The sequence below is a fragment of the Myxocyprinus asiaticus genome, chromosome 45 (assembly GCF_019703515.2).
Source record: "Myxocyprinus asiaticus isolate MX2 ecotype Aquarium Trade chromosome 45, UBuf_Myxa_2, whole genome shotgun sequence".
NCBI lineage: Eukaryota > Metazoa > Chordata > Actinopteri > Cypriniformes > Catostomidae > Myxocyprinus > Myxocyprinus asiaticus.
In genome coordinates, this window is record NC_059388.1 from 27567363 (window position 1) to 27586608 (window position 19246).

The 19246-nt window shown below is 35.6% G+C and overlaps 1 protein-coding gene across 1 annotated transcript; it reads right to left on the reverse strand.

The window, feature by feature from the left end:
- Nucleotides 1-7163: 7163 nt before the first annotated feature.
- Nucleotides 7164-16712, reverse strand: LOC127434871 (deleted in malignant brain tumors 1 protein-like). The gene is given in 11 exon segments (XM_051687904.1): nucleotides 7164-7431; nucleotides 7524-7625; nucleotides 7729-7817; nucleotides 11730-12035; nucleotides 13423-13705; nucleotides 14537-14842; nucleotides 15022-15330; nucleotides 15560-15865; nucleotides 15919-15986; nucleotides 16041-16353; nucleotides 16595-16712. Coding segments are annotated over 7 exon segments (1608 nt in total). The 5' UTR covers nucleotides 16707-16712; the 3' UTR covers nucleotides 7164-7431; nucleotides 7524-7625; nucleotides 7729-7817; nucleotides 11730-12035; nucleotides 13423-13511.
- Between the last annotated feature and the right edge of the window lie 2534 nt (nucleotides 16713-19246).

The window sequence follows — 19246 nt, forward strand, 5'->3', positions numbered from 1 at the left end:
ACTCACACCTTTTCTAAAAGGATCTTCCTGATGGGGTCAGCCTTCACAATCCTCAAAACTGGTAAGAGAAATTATGTGATGTCATTCCATGGATCAATTACACCGATATGCTTTTATCGTGTAACAAAAGTGGATTTGCTTCTCCAATATACAGTATGTTATAAAGTACAATAAACCCTCAGTCGTGACTGATTAAATCTAGTCCAAGGTTCTTCAACCATTTTGACTCCTTGGTGGATTGAGAGCAGGGACCCCATGTTACATATTGTATAAAATTTAGTGTTGCATTTTAAAGGGATAGTTCAACCAAAAATGAAAAGTGTGTAACCATTTACTCACCCTCATGCTATCCCAGATGTGTATGACTTTCTTTCTTCTGCTGAACACAATGAAGATTTTTAGAAGAATATCAGCTGTTGGTCAATACAATGCAACTCAACAGGGTCCAAAACTCTGACGCTCCAAAAAGCACATGAAGGCAGCATAAAAGTAATCTATACAACTCCAGTGGTTAAATCCATATTTTCAGAAGCTATATGATAGGTGTGGGTGAGAAACAGATCCTTTATTACTAAAATTTTGGCGATTTGCATTCGTCGTGCATATCACCACCTAATGGGCAGGGGGAGAAAGAAAAAAAGGGAGAGATAAAGGAAAGGAAAAGAAAAGAATAAATAAATCATATCTGCACAACAGCCCAGTAGGTGGCGATATGCATGAAGAATGTGAAATGCCAAAAAACAGAAGAAGAACTCTAGCGAATGTGCATAAGAGGGCTGTTTGAAATTATATTTAAAGTAAAAAAGGACTTAAATATTGATCTGTTTATCCCCCACACCTATCATATCGCTTATGAAGATATGGATTTAACCACTGGAGTCCTATGGACTACTTTTAGGATGCCTTTATGTGCTTTTTGGAGCGTTACATTTTTGGACCCTGTATGGTTATTGTATGGACCTACAGAGCTTAGATACGGTATTCTTCTAGAAAAATCTTTGTTTGTGTTCAGTACAAGAAAGAAAGTCATACACAAATGGAATGGCATGAGAGAATTTTCATCTTTGGCGAACTATTCCTTTAAGCCTGGCCTTTAATACCATGCATATAGTAGCATATTAATGCATTTACATATGTTATGATGCTGATTGCAAAGCTATTCAAATAATCACTGATGTACAGAGTCCTGCACATTACATTTTAATTTTACATAATGCATTTTAATGTGAGAGACATTAATCTGAACTTTCCCTTCTTTAACTTAGCATTGGTTGGAGTTAAAGCTGCTGTAAGCGATTTTAGATGTTCTGGAACCCGTTGAATTAGACACACCCCCTCTCTCCATAACATTTTCCTTCAAAGATAGCTTTGAGACCATAGACTTTATATGTCTATGGTTGAGACCGTCACCTTCTCCAACCCCTTCCCTCGGTTGTCGAACACACCAGTAGCAAAACAACGCCCTCAGCTGACAACTGTTATGAAGTTGGCGTTAAACTTTAATGATCTGTTTGAACTACTACACTGTGACAACATGCAAAATGATTGACAGGCAGAAAGCACAACAAAGTCTTCTGATTGGCTGATCAAAGAATATGGCTCACATTTTTGTTTGTTGTTTACACAGTCTAGTGCTGTCACAGAGATATCTCAGGACACTTATTTTAGCGATATCAAAGATTTTTTTCTAAGAAGACGAGAGAGAAATTACATTTATAGTGTAATTGTTAATAGCAAAGAAATTACAGACCCAAAATTGATATCTCAGGAAATTTATACATTTCATAAAAATGCAAACTCTTCATCTTATTCTGATGATTATGCTATTGACTTTTTTTGAAGAAAAAAAAAATTATCCCACAGGCGAATAAAGATTTTAAAGAGATTTGTGACTCTGATTTGAGGATAGAGGAACTTGATTATGCTATCAAAGGTGTGGCTTTAGGGAAATCTCCTGGTCAGAATGGATTGAAAACAAATTTTTATAAATGTTTTTGGGAAGATATGCTACCAACAATGAAACAAGGATTGATTATTCTTATTCCAAAGTCAGGTAAAGATTAAAGGTTAATTGATAATTTAAGACCAATTACACTTCTTAATGTGGACTATAAAATATTTACATCTGCTATTCCATATAGACTAAAAGATAAGCTAAGTCAAGTAATATGTGAAACACAGTCTGGCTTTATAAGAGGAAGGTTGATTCACAATAATATTAGACACATTTTTGATTTATTGGATTACAGAAATCTAATTGATGATGTTGGGCTTATTTTGTTCCTCGATTTCTACAAAACTTTTGACACAGTAGAGATTAACTTCATTTTGAAGGTGCTGGAACATTATGGTTTTGGAGAAAAGTTTTCTAGAATAATAGGGATGCTGTATGATGATATAAAATAGCTCTGTGTCACTTCCATTTGGCACATCAATACGATTTTAAATTAATAGGAGTATACGCCAAGGGGCTCCATCAAGTCCACATTTGTTTATTTTAGTAGCGGAATTATTAATTATATACTTTAAAAATAGCAAGACGTTCAAGCCCCTAAATGTGTTAGGTAGCCAGTTAACAATATGTCAACTGGCAGATACTACCTTGTTCCTTTAAAGGGCAGAATAGATTCCTGTTGCCATAAAATTAGTGTCACTTTTTTCTATAGCTTCTGGTTTGCTTCTGGCGGACTGGGCCAGTTTCTATGTAAAATCCCGGGCCGGATTTTCTTCCCAGTCCACCCCTGGTTACAGGCTTTTCTAAGAGATGAGAAATTTGACTGATTCAATCTTCTGAATGAAATTTTTGAGACTTGTGGCAGTATTGAGTTTCTTTTAAAGTCTGATTTTGAACCATCTAAATTACAGATTAAGTTATCTTCTTTCCACAGTCAAGTGTAATTATACTGGAAAATGTTATACAAACACAGTTTTTCTCCACATAACTGTCCCTTAAGGAATAATAGATTTATGTTGATTAATAAAAAATCTGGTCTATTGTACATTTAATGGATGGAGTAGGAAACTTCCTGGCGTACAAAGACTTCTGCAAAAAGTACAATATAATTTGTAGTCAAAGGACATATACAGTATATCTCTTTGGTAAGAGTTTTTCCTCTTGGTATGGTACAGCTGATTAAAGGCATTTTGCTTTACTCACCTGTGATACCAAGATTGGTCAATTTAAATATTTCTGACATCTGTTTTGTAGAGAGAAATTGTTTTGTAATAACAAAGTGCTAAGAGCGTTGTTGACTAAAGAATGATTTCCACTTAAAGTTAGAAGAGAAATCTTCTTTTGGAGTTTACGAAAGAGAAGGTGGTATGAATTAGAACAAAATATCTTTCTTTTCCTATTTTACCAAAGGCAAAAGAAATTCATTTCAAAATTATTAATGACACCTTGTAATGAGTTTTTGAGACACAGATTTAATATGGACTGTAATGAGTGCACATTTTGTGAAAAAGACATCAAATCATTGGAACATTTTCACATTCAATTCATGTGACTTTAAAAAAAAAAAAGGGGATTATCTTCATGATTGGATATTGTTGAAATATACAGTACCTGACATGGACTACACAATTATAAAATATGTTTTTTCTATAGAGAACCTTAAAGTTGAATTTGTGGTCAATACTATTGTGATCTTGGGAAAATATGATAAACATAAGTGCAGGTTCTTTAAAAAGCATCCACTTTTCATAATGAAATCTTTTAAGAGTCTTTTTTTTTTCTTTGTCTTATTTTTCTTCTTGGTGCTGCTCAGTTTCTTATGTCTATAACATGTTGATTTTTGTAAAGCCTATTTGTAATTTTTGAATGTCTGAATAGTAATTTTTAAAAAATGTATTTTAGTGATATCTATCAGGGAGAAGGAACCTTTTCTGCATACCATTCCTTTAAAAAATTGCTTACAGCACCTTTAACATTCGTATTTTCGTTTAACGCATTTTTTTCCAGGAAAAATATTTTGAGATAAAAAAAATAAATAAAAAAAAAGATCACCCCTGTAGTAGGCTACTGAAGACTCCTGCCAATGCACATGTAAATTCGATAACTTTCCTTCAAGGCTTTGAATGTGTTTTAAAAAATCACAGCTGAGAACATCATCATACCTTTCTTAGAATAATGTGGATAAGGAGGACTTTGAAGCTTAAGTTATATCAAAAATAATTTATGTGTACTTAAGATCCATATCCACACTATATAATTCAATAAATGCTGAGAAATTGTACCAAAATATATCCCACTATAATTACATCGTTTTTCATCATGAAAAAAGCTGTCACACAGCATTAGCAGGCTTTACCTTTGTATATGACTCCAATAATTTTCATGGCCACAGGGGTCATTTCCCCATTCACCAAAAACACCGTGTTCCCAGTGCACTGAACTTTATAAATGTGTTTGTCGCTCACCCGGTCCAAAATAAGCATTTTGTGCACTCTGTATTTGTTTTGTGTCTTATTCAAAAGCGGAGCAAGCCACATGGAATACAGCATGTTCCTAGAAAACCGAATGGAAAAAAATAAATGAATTTGTTAGGGGAAAAAACTGTTGATTCTTCTAACATACTGAATAGTTTTACTAACGTATTAAAAAAATGTATTCAATGAATGTATTCATTTATTGTAATGTCAGAGGAGGCAACAGGGGCAGGGCAAGAAAAGGTAAAGAGGTAGAGAAACTCTTGGGTGGAAACTAAACTCAGTTGCAGGAGGCCAAACTTCTCTGCCAATAATTGTACAAATGCAAAATGTTATTTAGTTACAAACTATGCGTAACACTAGTCATGCGCTTCTCAAATAAACTATTTAATTATTTAATATGTTATTAAGTCAATGTTTAAAATGTAAGGATAATTATTCCCTTCGGATTATTATTACAAACATTGCAATGATTTAGGCATCTATGTACACAAATACTGTTTCCTTTCATGCCATTTTTACAAGTTGTTTTTATAAATCTTTTAAACACTATGTTATTCATATGTTTACATCTCATCCAAGTTTAAGAGAGGACTACTCAAAGCCTAAAAACAATAAAAATATTTTTAAAATGCATTTTGACACTCACCTGCAGATTGTTAGGGAAAATTAAAATACCTGAAGGCTGGTAATCTCAACATAAACAATTAAGTGTCATTCATATTTATACCTGTTGCAATCCCACTTCCCAGCTGTGGACCCTGCCTCATGGCACTTAAATAAATATGTTGGTGTATTCATGGTGCTTTTGCCAAAGCAAACATCCACTAACCTCTAACCCCTCCCAATGTCTAATGCTTACCTCCATATATCTTTATAATGTGAACACATGCTGGCAAATATACACTGATTTGTTTAAGCTCTGTATTACTTCATCAACACTGTTTGTCCATCTCCTGATGAGTAATACACTATACATAAGAAATTCCCATGAACAACAATGTAGTCCAACCTAGATTTGTAGATTTGAGTTGTACCTTAAAATGTGTAACTTGTTTGTATCAATTTGATAGTTCCATTATTTCATTAAATGGTGCAGCATGTCATGTTTAGAAAACATTCTATAGCCCTTTATATGTACATATTGTGCAATGTTCAATATTCAGGTGATATTTGATATGAAGTTATATAGGTAAATATTGAAAGGAAGTTTTTAATTCATATTGTTATTGCCTTAAGCCAAGTTAAGGTCCGATTTGGTAACCAAATTTTAATTTAACTAATGACCATTGAGAAATCAACATTTTACATTTATTGCTCTTGGTATACATGCAAATGAGCCTCCAGCGATGACCTCAGGATTACCTTTACATGACTTGATTTGTGTGCATCAATCAAGAATAATAATTACATTTGGAATAGATAGAAATACAAACATACAATGTGCCAAATTATTCTTTATGGACTCCATATTTACATTTATGCATTTGGCAGAAACTTTTATCCAAAGCAACTTACAGTGTACTTATTACAGGGACAATACCCCTGGAGCAACCTGGAGTTAAGTGCCTTGCTCAAGGACACAATGCCAGAGGCTGTGGGGATTGAACCAGCAACCCGTTATGTGGGCTTTAGCCCACTACGCAACCACCACTCCCATATTTGTTTCCATAGTTTTTCTTTCTCACCCTTTAGTGAGTCCAGGATGAGTCCAGTTATAGAACTCAAACTACACTATGTTTCAACAGTTTAAGCAATTCTTAAAATAAGCAGAGTTTTAGGCTAATGGACTCTGTCACAAATACAGTATATCTTTATCTATCTTTAAACTTTGCATTTGCATAAATATCAGTGAGGCCTACCTAATGTGGAATCTATGACTCACACTAATTGAATACTTTGAATACCAATCAAACAACATTTGGGGTTTCTAGAATGATTTGTTCTGCTGAATAAACAAAGCCAAGTCATATCATTCTTAGCCGCATTTAGCAGATATTTGATGAAACGACATGAGGTCTGTTTCTCACTGCTACATATTCTGAATCACCCACTTAGACAGGAAACCACTGTTTGAGTGACAGGCAAAGCGACTTAACACAGTGCATTTTGTTTTTACATGCCAGCTGGAAATAACCTCAAAAAGCCATGAAATTTCTTTCTAGTGATGGACAGACTAGTGTTAGCTAGTTTCTGAACATATTTGATTAGTTCAGAATGTGTTCTTGAGGTCTCCTTGACCTCAGTTTATATTTCCACCTTACACCTTCACTATTTCCATTCAAAAGTTCATCTTTGTTCATCTTTGTTTGCATGGGAATGGGATGGTTTCCACCATTACTCCACCCATGATAAATCTTCATTCAGTCTATTAAACGGCAATTAAACAAAGACAATATGCATGAGGAACAGTTTTCCATTTGGCAACTGCTTTTCATGCAAAAAGAATAGCAGTGCACAAAATATATGGACAATCACACTTGAACAACCTGGGGATAAATGTCTTGTTTAAGAGCACAATAGTGACAGAGAAGGACTGTGTCTACAAGAGATAAAATCACAAATCTCACTTGTTTCTCCAAGACAGAAAAAAGATGAAATGGAGGAAAAAATGTAGACTTCCTGCTCATCTGATTTTTCTCCTGAGAAATTTTTTATTTAATTATTATTAATTATACACTTAATATTGGAACATTTACATTCTGAATCTCTAGACTAGTTTATATTGAAAATGTACAATATAGCTAAATCAAGATTACTCTTATTACATATAAATATTACATTAGACACTATAAATATATCTTATATCATGTAACATGTATCTTAATATAATGCAAACAATGTCAGTAACACATATAAGATGCTTTCATTCCCATGGGGGGAATCACAGATATATTATATGGAATTCCCTGTGGTGTAAACCTATCCATTTCATTTATAAATGGACTGATTAGAAATATTGAAGGATGTCTCATTTAACTTTCTCTGTATTCCAGTAATGACCTGTGGCACCAACATTGTACATTGTTAGTGGGGGAAATATTAAATCTTGAATGAAAATGTATTATTTAAAGATCAATATAAAGTTTACCAACCTGTCAGGGTACCCTTTCTGTTTTCTTCTGGAAGACTTTTCCATTATGCTGGGTTTTCCAGTGAAGGGTGAAAGTCCCATTTGCTGGAAGCTTCCCCCTCATCTATGAAATTCACATAAATGAAAGAGCCTACAGTAACATGCCAGTAGATGGCAGCAAAAAGTAGTAGAAGGTACAGCTCTGTCACCGTTCCCACAGCTCTCACCTCTTCCAGAAGTTCATTCATGATTGCAGGATCATTTGGGTCGACCCCAGAGCCAGCCTCCATCTCAGTCCTCAGCAGAACTGTACCATCTGAGTGAGAGAATATGTTAATGATGCTATTTCTTACTCAAACATGCTGTCATAAAATGGTTAGTTTTAGGAATAGTTCTCCGCAAAATGAACTAAAATGAACTCCAAACCCACATGAGTTTATTTCATGAAACACAAAAACAGATATTTTGAGGAACTGTAATGGTCACTCATTTCAACACAATCAACACAAGATATTTCTGACATTCTAGAGAACACATATTAAATATTCTTTGTTGCTGTCAAATCTCATTCACACTTATTGAACAGGAAGATCTTGCCCCTATTTCGCCATTGCAAATCCTTTCTATCAAACTAATCGGAGAAGTTAAGTTACACCCCGTTGTCTCACATTTGCACTCGGTATGGACAGAAGTGTCTAGAGTGTTTAATTCGGACATTTATTTAAATGTAGCCTCGAACATATGGCTGAACACAAAATTATGTATTAATAAGTCCCCTTTCTGCTGGACAGAGTGGACTGAGAGGGAGGTTGATGCGCTCTGTGGCCTATGTGAGAAAGGAGTGTTGAGGTCCTTTGAAAATATGGTTCAATATTTTGGGATTCCCAGGTCTCAGTTCTTTAGGTATTTACAGCTGCGCCACCTGCTATGTACTATTTTTGGGAGTAGCATACACCCCCCTAAAGCGGCAGATACTCTGGGAGTGGTGATTACTGCTTTTGGGAAAGGTCACGAGGCATCAGTGTATTACTCCCTGCTAATTCAGAGTCTGGAGGATGGAGCTCCGGCTTCTTTCAAGAGATTATGGGAGAAAGATCTAAACTTGGTATTGGAGGAGGGAGTGTGGGCTAGGATTCTGAATAACGTCAAGTCTACATCTAGAGATGCAAGGGTGCGTCTTATGCAATTAAAGATTTACATTGATTCTACTGGACCCCCTCTAGATTGTATAGGCTTGGTCTGAAAGACACACCCACCTGCTGGCAATGCCAATCAGAAGATGGGGACACAACCCAAGTATTATGACATCTCCTCTGTAACACAGGACTGTTCGCTCTGTTTTTACAGTTGATGACGACATGCCAAAAGACTGCCATGTCGTAAAATGGTGATTTTCCAAATTACCATTATTTTTGAGCCCTACACCCTTCAACCCTCCAAAGCTCTCCCTCTGGAGGGTAAAACCTTCAAAGGGATTAGGGTATAGGGATGAGCCCTTCGGAATGTAATGAATCCTTTCTCTACACATGAACAGTCCTCATCTACGCGCATGCGTAGGCGCATGCGATTGCCGCTTATTGTACTAAAAGAGTATCACAAAGCAGCTGTTGTGCGCATGCGTTCGTATTCGCTCATTTTTAAAAAAAGAATATACTTTCAAAGGCTGAGTGCTCAACAGTGTACAGACTACCCGGATTGCGGATAAAAAAGTAAACCTGAGCCTTTACACATAAAGAAGTACAGAAGTACCAGAAACTTTCCATCGCTGTAAACCTGTCAAGCCCCACATGCAACCCATAAGATTTAACCACTCAGCAGATTTCATAATAGCAAACTATAGTTTTGGCAAATTGTTTAGAACATCTACTTTGTGCATGACACGAGTAATTTTTCCAACAATTGTTTACAGACAGATTGTTTCACTTTTAATTGACAATATCACAATTCCAGTGGGTCAGAAGTTTACATACACTAAGTAAACTGTGCCTTTAAGCATCTTGGAAAATTCCAGAAAACGATGTCAAGCCTTTAGGCAGTTAGCCAATTAGCTTCTGACAGGCTAATTGTAGTCAATTGGAGGTGTACCTATGAATGTATTTTAAGGCCTACCTTCAAAATCAGTGCCTCTTTGCTTAACTTCATGGGAAAATCAAAATAAATCAGCCAAGACTTCAGAAAAAAAAAATTGGACCTTGACAAGTCTGATTCATCCTTGGGAGCAATTTCTAAATGCTTGAAGGTATCACGTTATCTGTACAAACAATAGTACACAAGTATAAACACCATGCCATCATGCCATCAATGCATTCTCTCTCCTAAAGATGAAAGTAGTTTGGTGCGAAAAGTGCAAATCAATCCCAGAACAACAGTAAAGGATCTTGTGAAGATACTGGAGGAAACAGTTAGACAAGTATCTATATCCACAGTAAAACGAGTCCTATATTGACATAACCTGAAAGGCTGCTCAGCAAGGAAAGAAGTCACTACTCCAAAACCACCATAAAAAAGCCAGACTACAATTTGCGAGTGCACAAGGGGACAAAGATGACATTTCTTTTTTGGAGAAATGTCCTCTGGTCTGATTAAACTAAATTTGAACTGTTTGGCCATAATGACCATTGTTATGTTTGGAGGAAAAAGGGTGAGGCTTGCAAGCCAAAGAACACCATCCCAACCGTGAAGCATGGGGTGGCAGCATCATGTTGTGGGGGTGCTTTGCTGCAGGAGGGACTGGTGTACTTCACAAAATAGATGGCATCATGAGGAAGGAAATTTATGTGGATAAAGCAACAGCTCAAGACATCAGCCAGGAAGTTAAAGCTCGGTTGTAAATGGGTCTTCCAAATGAGCAATGACCCCAAGCATTCCTCCAAAGTTGTGGGAAAATGGCTTAAGGACAACAAAGTCAATGTGATACAAGGTATCACAAAGCCCTGACCTCAGTCCAAAAAAAAATTGTGCGCAGAACTGAAAAAGCATGTGCGAGCAAGTAAGCCTACAAACCTGACTCCACCACCAGTTCTGTCTGGAGGAATGGGCCAAAATTCCAGCAATTTATTGTGAGAAGCTTGTGGAAAGCTACCCAAAACGTTTGACCCAGGTTAAACAATTTAAAGGCAATGCTACCAAATACTAACAAAGTGTATATAAACTTCTTACCCACTGGGAATGTGATGAAAGAAATAAAAGCTGAAATAAATAATTCTCTCTACTACTATTCTGACATTTCACATTCTTAAAATAAAGTAGTGATCCTAACTGACCTATAACAGGGAATGTTTTCTACAATTCAATGTTAGGAATTGTGAAAAACTGAGTTTAAATGTATTTGGCTAAGGTGTATGTAAACTTCTGACTTCAACTGTATACACAATGTTTTTTACTGTCCTCTAGTTTGAAAGGATTTTCATAAATGCATTCAGTTTATGTTGATTATGTGTCTTTTACATAAATACAAATACAGACGAACACATGCACGCAGAGTCCTACATTTCGGACACAAGCAAGGAAACTTGTAGATACATGGGCAGACACACACACCTAGAAACTTGCATTTAAAAAAATATTTAATTTTGTAACTAAAAGTTATTTTGTGGCTTCAGAAGACAAGTTTACAAGCTGTATATGGTGCCTTTATAGTGGATTTTATTTTTTTGAAATAATTTTTGTCCCGCATACTTTAAGAAAGAATGTCATACTGGCTTGGTAGAACATGAGACCTTTAAGTTCTGCATAAATCTACTGAGAATGCACATCAGATGAATGACATGAGGGTGAATAAATGGTGACAGAATGTTCATTTTTGGGTGAACTATCCCTTTGTTGGTCTGCACACACACAATCTCGAAGAAGTGTACCTTTTTAATGCAGTGTGTCTAAACTTGAAACAGGATAACTTTGAAAAATTGAGAGGTCTTGAGACACCTTCATTCTGTTCGATTCCCTCGTTCCATTCAGCTCCTTCTCGCTTGTGTAAATGCCCCCTTATTCAGGAGCCTGAGTGTATTTATTTGGTTTCTAATTGTTAATTCAGTTTTCAGTTGTTTAAATTTATTTGTTCACTGTAGGCTGACAAAATCACAGTGCAAGTGAAAAGTCTAGCAACTTGCTAATGTTATCTATGTTAAGTGACTTAACATTCATACTGACTGATATTCAGATTTCACATATGACTTCAGCATCACAGTGATATTTTCCCATTCAATAAAATTAAAATATTGGCACTCACATCCACAAGTGACTCCAGCATCTTTCTCAATGCCACAGCTGAGTGAACTTGAGTTATATGGACAGCTCATCAATGTAGACTCAGTCCCAACACACTTTACATTATTCATCCATACTGATCCTGAACCTTGTCCAAAATAAGCGCCAGTCTTTGCTTCCAAAGCATCTTTACAGCCCATCTCTCTACACACCACTGCAGCATCTGGTAGATCCCAGCCATCATCACACACTGTTCCCCATATTCCATCATAGAGAACCTCCACTCTCCCAGAACAAGAGTTGATGCCGTTGACCAGCCTAACAGGATCTAATGTTCACATCAATAAGGGGAGATGGTTAGCATATATAATGATAGTTCGATCATAACCTAGTGCGACCCCGCGTACACATGGGTGGATGTTGTTTTTTGGCTTTGCTATAAGCAACGAATAATTTAATTTAAGCTGACTGATCTCAGTTCAGGAGACTCTGTGCTGTCAATATAGTGTTAAACTTTCGATGTATAGAGTCATGTGACAAAACAACATGGCACCAATCATAGCGGAGTTTGTCTTTGGGAAAAACGCCAACAAAATTATATCTGGTAAGAAACCTAATTACATTTTTACATTGATCCAGTATGCTATTTTAAAAATGTAATCAATTTATCATGAAACGTTAAACAAAATGTCCAATAATATGTACTTTAGCACATTTTTTCCTTAGAAATATTTACTTTGCATTATCACGTTAAGAATCAATGGGTTCAACCAAAAGCTAAAAAATTTTGCTTTCAGAGGCTTTATGTTTACATTTACGCATTTGGCAGACGCTTTTATCCAAAGCGACTTACAGTGCCCTTATTACAGGGACAATCCCCCTGGAGCAACCTGGAGTTAAGTGCCATGCTCAAGGACACAATGGTGGTGACTGTGGGGATTGAACCAGCAACATTCTGCTTACCAGTTCAGTGCTTTAGTCCACTATGCCACCACCAATTATGTGGAGTTAGGATGAAAATAAGATGCATTTCAAACTTTTCTTTGACCAGTGTAGACACACACACACACCACACTGGAGGTTAAGACATTCACTAAATAGGGAGCAAGGGAGCATCCTATAACTTCTCTACATAGAAGTGCATTCACTCCTAGAATCTGACCAAAAGTTCAGTTTCAGGCTTCAGATGATGTTTGGACCACTCAGCATGTTTGGCAGACATGGGACAGTGGTAATCAGTAAATAGATTCAGAGTTAATGATGTATAATTTTATTTTAACATGGTTGGCAGTGATTGGATGATGCTTGCCATTACTTGTAATCAGAATTAATTATGCTAATTTCTGATGTAATGTCCGTAATGTGAATAACCAGCACTCCAGGAAACATAATAACAATTTGACAATTTTGAAAAAACAAATCTGGCTTTCTATAGCTTGGTATTAAAAATTTCACAATTTAGTCCCGCTGTCCACATTTGTTGTCATCAATAAGGAAAACTGTTTGCTTTAGAATTTTTATTATTATTTATTTATTTTGCATTTAGGTGCTACTAGTTCTAAATCAAAAAGGGAAATAGAAACTGTATAAAATAAATACTTTTTTTTTTTGTTTGTTTTTTTTGTCATATGCTGACAGGCAATGTAATCATGCTTAGATTAGAGATTTAAAACCTGCAGTTAATTTGAGAATATTAACATAAATTTTGTACTCACACTGACAGATGACTCCAGCATCCTTCTCATGTCCACAGCTGTTTTTTCCCCATCCTTTTAATTTACAGTTTCTTAGTGAATATTCAGTGTTAGAACATTGAGCCCTGGCCAAAATAAGCACCAGTCTTTGCCTCTATAACATCTCCACAGTCCATCTCTCTACACACCACTGCAGCATCTGATAGATCCCAGCCATCATCACACACTGTTCCCCACTGACCATCATGAAGAACCTCCACTCGTCCAGAACAAGTGTTACTGCCATTTACAAGCCTGACTGAAGCTATGTGCACATAAAGGAGAAATATTTATTTCCATGATTTTTATGTGTTGTCGCAATGAAAGTGTTACAGGGACAATCCTAACTGGAGCTACTAGGGGTTATGTCCCTTTCTGAAGAGTGCAATGGAGAAATATCTTGCTTCTTGGAGGGTTCAAACCATAAACACTCCAGCTACCAGCCCTGATCCTTAAAAGACTATTCCGGGTTCAATACAAGTTCAGTCAATAGCATTTGGGCATAATGTTGATTACCTCAAAAAATTATTTTGACTCGTCCCACCTTTTCTTTAAAAAACAAAACAAAATAGAGATTACAGTGAGGCACTTACAGTGAAAGTAAATGGGGTCAATCCATAAACATTGAAATACTCACTGTTTGAAAAGTAGAGCCACAAAATCCCTTTCATAGTAAGTGCCTCACTCACTGTAACCTCAATTTTTGCTTCGATTTTACAAATCAAAATAATTTTTTGTGGTAATCAACGTTGTGCCACAAATTGTATGGTATATATTAACTATTCTGCCCTGCACAGGCAAAATTCAGTAACTACATACATAACCACAGAGTTTCTTAGACTGTGTCCTCTCCTGTGAAAGATGGGTTTGGCTTAACTATGCACAAATTAAGAGAAAACAGAGTATTTTGTAATCCACATTTGTTTGGACAATTAAAAAAAACAAATTTGAAGCCATTTTTCTCAGTTTCACTGTTAGTTAGTGAAAGTAACTACTGTACAGTTATTGTAGTAACTGTGTTTCAGCTTTGTAGGGAAGTATTATATTTAATTCATATTACAACTATATTTCAATTAAATGAATGTTTAGGACTCACATTGGCAGATGACTCCAGCATCTTGTTGATGCCCACAGTTGTGTACACCCCATCCCATTGATGAACAGTTTTTCAGTGTAGATTCACTCCCTGTACATTGTACATCGTCCGTCCATATGGATCCTGAACCTTGTCCAAAATATTCACCACTTTTTGCCTCTATAACATCTCCACAGCCCATCTCTCTACACACCACTGCAGCATCTGATAGATCCCAGCCATCATCACACACTGTTCCCCATGTCCCATTATGGCGAACCTCCACTCTTCCGGAACAAATGTTGTCACCATTCACTAACTTGACAGCTATTTTCCACATTAAAAATATAAAGACAAAAGAATGTTGAAGGGTTATTGGTTATTTTTGGAATTGTCTATGTTGTTATGTAATGTTACATTCTATGTGGCACTCAGATCCTCTAGCATTCTTAAATACAAATGTACATCATAACTAAATTTTAATTCTATGAATGTTTAGGACTCACATTGGCAGATGACTCCAGCATCTTGTTGATGCCCACAGTTGTGTACACCCCAACCCATTGATGAACAGTTTTTCAGTGTAGATTCACTCCCTGTACATTGTACATCGTCCAACCATATGGATCCTGAACCTTGTCCAAAATATGCACTGCTCTTTGCCTCTATAACATCTCCACAGCCCATCTCTCTACACACCACTGCAGCATCTGATAGATCCCAGCCATTATCACACACTGTTCCCCACTGACCATCATGAAGAACCTCCACTCGTCCAGAACAAATGTTGATAGTATTTACCAACCTAACAAGGGCTAATGTAAAAACAATATATAATAATAATAAAATAAAAAAACAGGTTAAAGGAATTTATTTTTATTATTATTATTTAAAAAAATAACAATACATTGTATTGTTTGAAAGAACAAGAATTCATTAAAATATGATTTGTTCGTGCAATTTATGTAGGTCTCAAACACTATACAATTCCTAAAGTACAATATTAAAACTATACTGCAGTTCTATTAATGTATTATGACTCACACTGACAGATGACTCCAGCGTCCTCATAATGATAACAGTTGTGTTTTCCCCATCCATTAAATGTGCAGCTCTTTAGAGTTGACTCAGTCCCTAAACAGTTGACATTATTCATCCATATTTGTCCTGAACCTTTTCCAAAATATGCACTGCTCTTTGCCTCTATAACATCTCCACAGCCCATCTCTCTACACACCACTGCAGCATCTGATAGATCCCAGCCATTATCACACACTGTTCCCCATGTCCCATTATGGCGAACCTCCACTCTTCCCGAGCAAATGTTTTCACCATTCACTAACTTGACAGCTATTTTCCACATTAAAAATATAAAGACAAAAGAATGTTGAAGGGTTATTGGTTATTTTTGGAATTGTCTATGTTGTTATGTAATGTTACGTTCTATGTGGCTCTCAGATCCTCTAGCATTCTTAAATACAAATGTACATCATAACTAAATTTTAATTCTATGAATGTTTAGGACTCACATTGGCAGATGACTCCAGCGTCTTGTTGATGCCCACAGTTGTGTACACCCCATCCCATTGATGAACAGTTTTTCAGTGTAGATTCACTCCCTGTACATTGTACATCGTCCATCCATATGGATCCTGAACCTTGTCCAAAATATGCACTGCTCTTTGCCTCTATAACATCTCCACAGCCCATCTCTCTACACACCACTGCAGCATCTGATAGATCCCAGTTATCATCACACACTGTTCCCCACTGACCATCATGAAGAACCTCCACTCGTCCAGAACAAATGTTGATAGCATTTACCAACCTAACAAGGGCTAATGTAAAAAAATAATAATAATAATAATAATAAAATAAAAAAATAAAAAAAAACAGGTTACATTTATTTTTATTATTATTATTTAAAAAAAAATAACAATGCATTGTATTGTTTGAAAGAACAAGAATTCATTAAAATATGATTTGTTCATGCAATTTATGTAGGCCTCAAACACTATACAATTCCTAAAGTACAATATCAAATCTATACTGCAGTTCTATTAATGTATTATGACTCACACTGACAGATGACTCCAGCGTCCTCATAATGAACACAGTTGTGTATTCCCCATCTATTAAATGTGCAGCTCTTTAGAGTTGACTCAGTCCCTAAACAGTTGACATTATCCATCCATATTTGTCCTGAACCTTGTCCAAAATATGCACTGCTCTTTGCCTCTATAACATCTCCACAGCCCATCTCTCTACACACCACTGCAGCATCTGATAGATCCCAGTAATCATCACACACAGTTCCCCATATTCCATTATGGAGAACCTCCACTCTCCCAGAACAAGAGTCGCTGCCATTCACCACTCTGATTGAACCAGCCTTACTTGAAATGGTATTGCCTAGAACTTAAAATTACAAAAGAAACCCCTCAATGAAAAACACACAAGTAAAGTATGTTCAAAAAAAGTGACTGAATTTGTTTGTGTTGGTACTTACTTAGGAGTGGAACGAGCCACATGGAACACAACATTGTTGCTGAACAAATATTAATCATAAGGACACCACTGGCTTTGTCAGGGGAATTACAAACAATGTACACAAATGAGAAATACTGTCAAAAGGTGATATGAATCAGATACTAATTAAAATAAACAAAAACATTCAAAGAACAAATACAGATACATGTATAGGTAGTAAGTACAAAAATTGCAAAAAGTACAAAAAGTATTTTTATAGCACCCAAGATGGCAAACAGCATCATTAAAATTCACACATTCAAAAGGTTATTTTTTTTTAAATGTCGTTTTTATACTCACATGCACTTCATACAGACTTCTCACCTACTACCTTTAACAACAGCCTGTACACACATGTTAAAACACATGATTAGCAGCAGTAATTGGTGGCTTACACCTATTTAGTCACTCCCTTGTCAAGGTTCCCTCCTACTCTTTGTAGGACAGAGAACTGAGATTGAGCTTTCAGTCTAACTGCTAAGGACCCTTCCACTGGTTGAGCCCACCACACCTCTGGATTTTATCATGTACTTGCAAGTGTTAAATGTGTCTCACATCTGTATGAGCATTACATCACACAACCTATAGAATTAAAAATAGGGCACACATTTTCTTTTTTTTTTTGTCTCATAAGAGTGCATTATGGACAGATTCTCCATAGTGTATAGATATATGCATAAAAAATTGTTGTAGTCCGAATATATTACTTTAAATACTTAACAAAATCCAGGATATGTTTTTTCCTTTTCATTTGTTTTTTATATATAAATACAAAAGCCAAATGTTAAAAGTAATAAAAATTACCCCAAAAGTCGTTTATTCTTTGGTCCTTGATTTTTAGACCTAAGGATATTTATTATCTGCACAAAAGAAGTATTTCTCATGTGTCTGCAATGTGTGTAGTCTTCTTCATCTAATCAAATAGTTTTTTTTTAAATGCCAGAATGCTCAATATGTCATGTGCATATACACCGTTATCAGGACCATCACGTCCTTTCATGATAACCAACACAGCAAGGCTCCCTTTAAGTGTTTGTTTCTTGATTTAGATCTTTGTAAACTACAGCCAATGTAGCCAAAGGATGTAAGTTATTCGTTTTTTGTATTAAGTGACTGAAAATGTTTACAATTTATTTTTTAGTTTAATGTTACTTTACATTGCACATTGTTACATTAAATATTACATTAAACATTGAATTATGCTTAACATCATCAGTTGTTTCTTCAATTGATATATGCCGTTAAACTTTTTTCATGTTGATTTGAATACAGCACTGATTGCAATTTATATAGCTTGCATATTACTTAATGAAAATTATTACAACGTGTAACCATACTATTCACTAAATTATATTGTAATACCTTTATATTTAAATACCATGTGCCTGTGTTTCACTGTTCTGCTTTAAATACTATTCAAACAACATCTTGAATTGCTTTGTTGATTTGCTTTTCAAAAATGAGTAACTTTGCATTCAGCCTTCAGTATATTTGACCACTGATCCCCAATTACATAGCTACACATTTTTAAAACCTTATAATTGAATTAATGAAACTGAATTTGTATCTGTTTATTTACAGAAAACATATATGATCTGTTGTCTGTGGCATCTTCTCTCATTGGACCAGTGCTGTGAATCTGTGTGGAGTGGAGATACAATGATATTGTGTACTGGCTCACAATACTGAAACCAAACGAAATATGGATGTATTGTATTCACTGGACAACGGAAGGCAATTTAATTTCAAGAACAAAATGTATAATAAATATAAACAATAAATAAATAAAAAATCCAATAAAGAATTTCAATGTAAAATCCTGGAATAAAACATCCATGTAAACGTGGTGTGTTTTGTTTTTACCTGCGGTTTGTACAGAAAACACAGAAAAAAAAAAAACAGCAGAGAATGACAATCTGTTAAAAACAAAAGCTATGAGATTTCTTTCTATTGATGGATAGACTAGTGTTAGCAAGTTTCGGAACATATTTAGTTAATTCAGCATGTTCTTTATGTCTCCTTGATCTTCTATATACAGTTTCTATTTGTTCTGTGTGGGTCCATCCAGTTTTTCAGGGCACTTTCACTATTTCCAATCAAAAGTCCATCTTTGATGCAAGAGATTCAACGACCATTAAAGAGCACCTATTATGGTTTTTCAAATATTACCTTTCATGTAGTGTGTTATATAGCTGTTTGTGA